The sequence below is a fragment of the Limulus polyphemus genome, unplaced genomic scaffold (genome assembly GCF_000517525.1).
Source record: "Limulus polyphemus unplaced genomic scaffold, Limulus_polyphemus-2.1.2 Scaffold3346, whole genome shotgun sequence".
NCBI classification, from domain to species: domain Eukaryota; kingdom Metazoa; phylum Arthropoda; class Merostomata; order Xiphosura; family Limulidae; genus Limulus; species Limulus polyphemus.
This window is the reverse complement of record NW_013668956.1, coordinates 10974-15780: the sequence shown is the minus strand read 5'-3', so window position 1 is coordinate 15780 and position 4807 is coordinate 10974. Positions and strand designations below refer to the sequence as shown.

Sequence of the window (4807 nt, the reverse complement as noted above, 5' to 3'; positions counted from 1 at the left end):
TTCGAACCCGCGAACCACAGATTGCGAGTCGAGCGTCCCATTCATTATCTAATAGGCACAAAGTCAAAGTACAGTTTCTGATCCTTTCAACAAACCTATGTTGGATAATTTATGCGATTTGTTTAGTCAAAGCCTTGTTTGCATTACGCTGAATATTTTCAAAACATATTTTGATTTGATAGTTTAAAACTGCATTAATCAACTACTTTAATGGAACCCTTTTCTCCACACAAATTTGTAAACACTACAATTATTAGACTGAGAAGAATAAATTGATCATGTAAAGTGGCAGATGATTGTTGGAGATGTGGAGAGGTAATAAGATTGTCTGCAAAACAATGAATTAGAGAAAGAATCTTCCCGACATTCAATGGGGCATGATATTAGGTGTTCACTTAGTAGAAGTGTCGTTATCAAAGAATGTTTCTTTGACTGGGTAGTGAAAAATGTTTAACCGAGTCTATTAACAGTACTAATAGAAAGGTAGTATGTCTGCCTCTAGATAAACTGTGACTACTTATTGCAAACAACAAAAACATTTGGATAGGCTTAAAGCTCACAACATCTAATGCATTCATTTACAGTAAGAATTTTAAAATAAATTACAGTTTAATTTCTTTTTTTTTTACATTTTCAAGCTATAATTCAAAAGAAAAATATAGTCAAAAACTCGGTGATTTTGAGTTTTTATCTGCATTGATTACACATAATGACTTTCTGGTTCGTTTTAAAGTTAGAATTTCATTAAAAGTAAATGAAATCGAAGAAAAACAGGCCTAAACTTTTTTAATACAATTAGTATAACATTTGTATCGAATAAAGGCGTACTTAGTGGCAAGTATAGGTTTATCTTGTTTAAACTTATTAATGAGTCTCGGAACAAATATAAAAGAAGATCAAAACAATACTCACTGAAAAAGAATTGGAAGGGTTTGAATGTGTCTCTAACTGATTCATTCGTTGAGAGTGGGAGTCTCCTTCATATCCGCTGAAAAAGCCTGATATAAGAGTATATTTCCTATCACTGGACTTATCCAATTGTTCATTTTCTTCTGATAACTTGTTTCTTTCAGATTCTTCGGACACACACAAATCATTAATATACCCCTTTTCATCTGATTTATAAGTTTGTCCAACGTCTTCTAAAGTTGTGTTTCTTTCAATCGTTTTGTGTATATTTGATCCGTTAACACCCCTGTTTTCATCTGATCTTTCAGATGTTTCAGAACTTTGGGTACTTTGCTCTGGCTGCTCAGTTTGGTTAGATTGTTTTAAACCTTTGATTTTTTCACGTTCAATATCTACAAATGTTTCATCAAGTTGTCCACTTTGTTTCAAGTGATTAATTTCGTTAAACTGTTCTGAACTTGTGATTTCTTCTGTTTCATCGATTTGTTTATTTATTTTCAACTGATAAGCTTTGTCAGATTGTTCTGTAGTTATGGTTACATCAGATTCAGTAGCTACAAGTGTTTCACCACTTTGTCTATCTTCTTGCAGTTCATCAGTTTGGTTAGATTGTTTTGAATCCATGCTTCCATTAAATTCTGTATTTATAGATGTTTCACCACTTTGTCTATCTTCTTGCAGTTCATCAGTTTGGTTAGATTGTTCAGAATCTATGCTTCTATTCGATTCTGTATTTATAGATGTTTCACCACTTTGTCTATCTTCTTGCAGTTCATCAGTTTGGTTAGATTGTTCAGAATCCATGCTTTCATTCGATCCTGTATTTATAGATGTTTCACCACTTTGTCTATCTTCTTGCAATTCATTAGTTTGGTTAGATTGTTCAGAATCCATGCTTCCATTCGATTCTGTATTTATAGAAATTTCACCACTTTGTCTATCTTGCAGTTCATTAGTTTGACTAGATTGTTCAGAATCTATGTTTCTATTCGATTCTGTATTTATAGAAGTTTCACCACTTTGTCTATCTTCTTGCAATTCATTAGTTTGGTTAGATTGTTTTGAATCCATGCTTCCGTTAAATTCTGTATTTATAGATGTTTCACCACTTTGTCTATCTTGCAGTTCATCAGTTTGGTTAGATTGTTCAGAATCTATGTTTCTATTCGATTCTGTATTTATAGAAATTTCACCACTTTGTCTATCTTGCAGTTCATCAGTTTGCTTAGATTGTTCAGAATCCATGCTTCCATTCGATTCTGTATTTATAGAAGTTTCACCAATTTGTCTATCTTCTTGCAGTTCACCAGTTTGGGTAAATTGTTCAGAATCTATGTTTCTATTCAATTCTGTATTTATAGAAGTTTCACCACTTTGTCTGTCTTCTTGCAGTTCATCAGTTTGGTTAAATTTTTCAGAATCCATGCTTCCATTCGATCCTGTATTTATAAAAGTTTCACCAATTTTTCTATCTTCTTGCAGTTCATCAGTTTGGTTAAATTGTTCAGAATCTATGCTTCTATTCGATTCTGTATTTATAGAAGTTTCACCACTTTGTCTATCTTCTTGCAATTCATTAGTTTGGTTAGATTGTTTTGAATCTATATTTCCCACAGGCCCATTAAGTACTAATACTTCTTCAGTTTGGGTATATTTTTCCAGTTGATTAGTTTGATTAGATGTTTTTGAATTTTTGGTTCTTTTTAATGTTGTAACTATACGTATTTTGTGAATTAAATTCTGTTGTCCTCGTGTTGAACTCCTTTCTTGGGATGAGATGTTGCGAAAACAGCGTTGGTCAATTTGTTCATTTTTTATCATACTGTCAGGTTGATCCAATTCTTTGTTTTCTTCATCTTCACTAATTTTAACTATCTTATAATATTCTTTATTATGTTCAAAAATATGTAAACTAAGCTCATAATGGAAATTTTCGACGTCCATCGACTGACCGTTTTGCTTGCAGCATTCATCCGAAACTTTTTTGATCTGCTCATTTTTACGATTGGTAACATGCGAATTATTTACCATATTATTCTCTATCACAATGTCTGGGTTGTAGATTCTATTTAGTTCTGATTGACTTGGCTCCTCCAATCTGTCTGATCGAAATTCCCCTGTTTGTCCCTTTACATTTAGATTATCATCTTGTTTAGTTGCCTTTTGAAAACCACCGTCTTCTGAATTAATTACATCTGTCAAATCGACTGTAAAACATCGTTCAGAAGCATTAAGAAGCTGATGGGAGGAAACACCTAAGAGAAAAAATCCCGCAAAAACTGATTTCTTATTGAGTAAAAAAAAAAAAATGATTGCCATGAAAGGCAAAAATAATACATTACATTGAACAAAAGTTCAAAAGAAGAAGGTGAGAGAGAGAAAAAAGCTTAAGACCTTAAGCTGTTTCCAGAGCATGATATCTTGAAAATAAATTTAGTTCCGACATGGCTTAAACTTATTAGATGGTTAACAGTGATCCACAGGTTATTGTTTGTTTTAGCGCAATTCTATACAATGGTGGGGCTGGGGAGGAGGCTATATGCGTTCTGTCCACCGCACAAACACAAGGAATTCGTATTATTTTCAGAACCTTCGTGCAAAGTTACACAAAGGGCTATCTGCATATATTGCCCATAATTTTGAAGTGATGGACTAGAGGTAAGGCAGTTAGTCAATAGCACTCATACCCAATTTTTGGACTACTCTTGTCTTAACTAATAATCGAATTTGACCGCCAACCAGGCTTCAAAGTGTGGACCATGTTTTTGTGTCAACTGAGCATGAAACAAGAACCTTTAGATTCATAGTCCACGAACTCTAACCACGAGGCCACGCTGGGCCAACTAGTAGTTAAAAGAAATTAAACGAAATCAGATTTTACAATGAACAGAAATTAAGAACAAAATTTGATTATAAAAAACTAATAAATACCTTTAAAATATTGAACAATTATACAAAACCAACAGAGACTTTTGAAATATTCAAGCATTTCACATGAAATAGCAAATGAGATAGAAAAACTACATGCTTAAAAAAATAAACCTTTCTATAAGCTATATTATAATCAATCTAAATTTCGTTTCATATGGATAAATGAACAAAAATGGCTACACCAGGATAAATTAAATTAGCACGAAATCGGCTTAAAACTTTGACAACTATGTTTTCATTCGGAAGCCAAATCCTTCTCTTTTCTTTAACCCCAAAATATATCTTCATAGAAAAAATTGTGAAAATATATACATTAAAATACAAAATAATTGACATGAAAACTATTTTCAACTTGTCGATGTCATTAGTGGATCGTAGAGAGGAGTACTTCCAAAGTGGCAGAATACCTTTGGTTCTATCTGTCAAATGATGCCTTGGGCCCTCTAAGGGATTTTTTGTATCTCAGCCAACTCTTTTTGTGTTCAATGCCACTAGATTTGCACTTTGAATAACTTTGTGCTTCTGACCCTCTTTTCAGTCGTTTCCACAAAAAAAAAAACTAGAACTCGGGCATCTGTCCATTAAGTTGTCTGAACTTACCAACAGCGATGCCAGGAAACCAACGCAGATATATCAAGGAATATAGATTAATGGTAATGCCGATACCTCCACAGCTTTCCTGATCAAGCTTTTTTTGTGTTATCACCATAAAGGTGATATTGGTAAGGATCTCAATGACTTTCTCGCTACTGATGTTTGGTTTGAATTTCGCTCAAAGCTACACGAGGGCTATCTGCGCTGGCCGTCCCTGATTTGGCAGTATTGGAGTAGATGAAAGGCAGCTACTCATCACCACCAACAACCACCTGTTGGGCTACTTTTTACCAACAAATAGTGGGATTCACAGTCAAATTATAACGCCCCCACGGCTGAAAGGGCCAGCATGTTCGGTGGGTCGGGGATTCGA

At 33.8% G+C, this 4807-nt stretch overlaps 1 protein-coding gene across 1 annotated transcript in view; it reads right to left on the bottom strand.

Annotated features, from left to right (window-relative positions):
* LOC111088216 (putative leucine-rich repeat-containing protein DDB_G0290503) overlaps positions 1 to 4807 on the bottom strand; it is a gene marked incomplete at its 5' end in the record, with an annotated part of 40639 nt that overhangs the window by 27108 nt on the left and 8724 nt on the right. The window contains one exon of the mRNA XM_022397625.1: positions 913 to 3164. Within this exon, the coding sequence (XP_022253333.1) occupies positions 913 to 3164 (2252 nt within the window). The remainder of the gene's footprint in view (positions 1 to 912; positions 3165 to 4807) is intronic.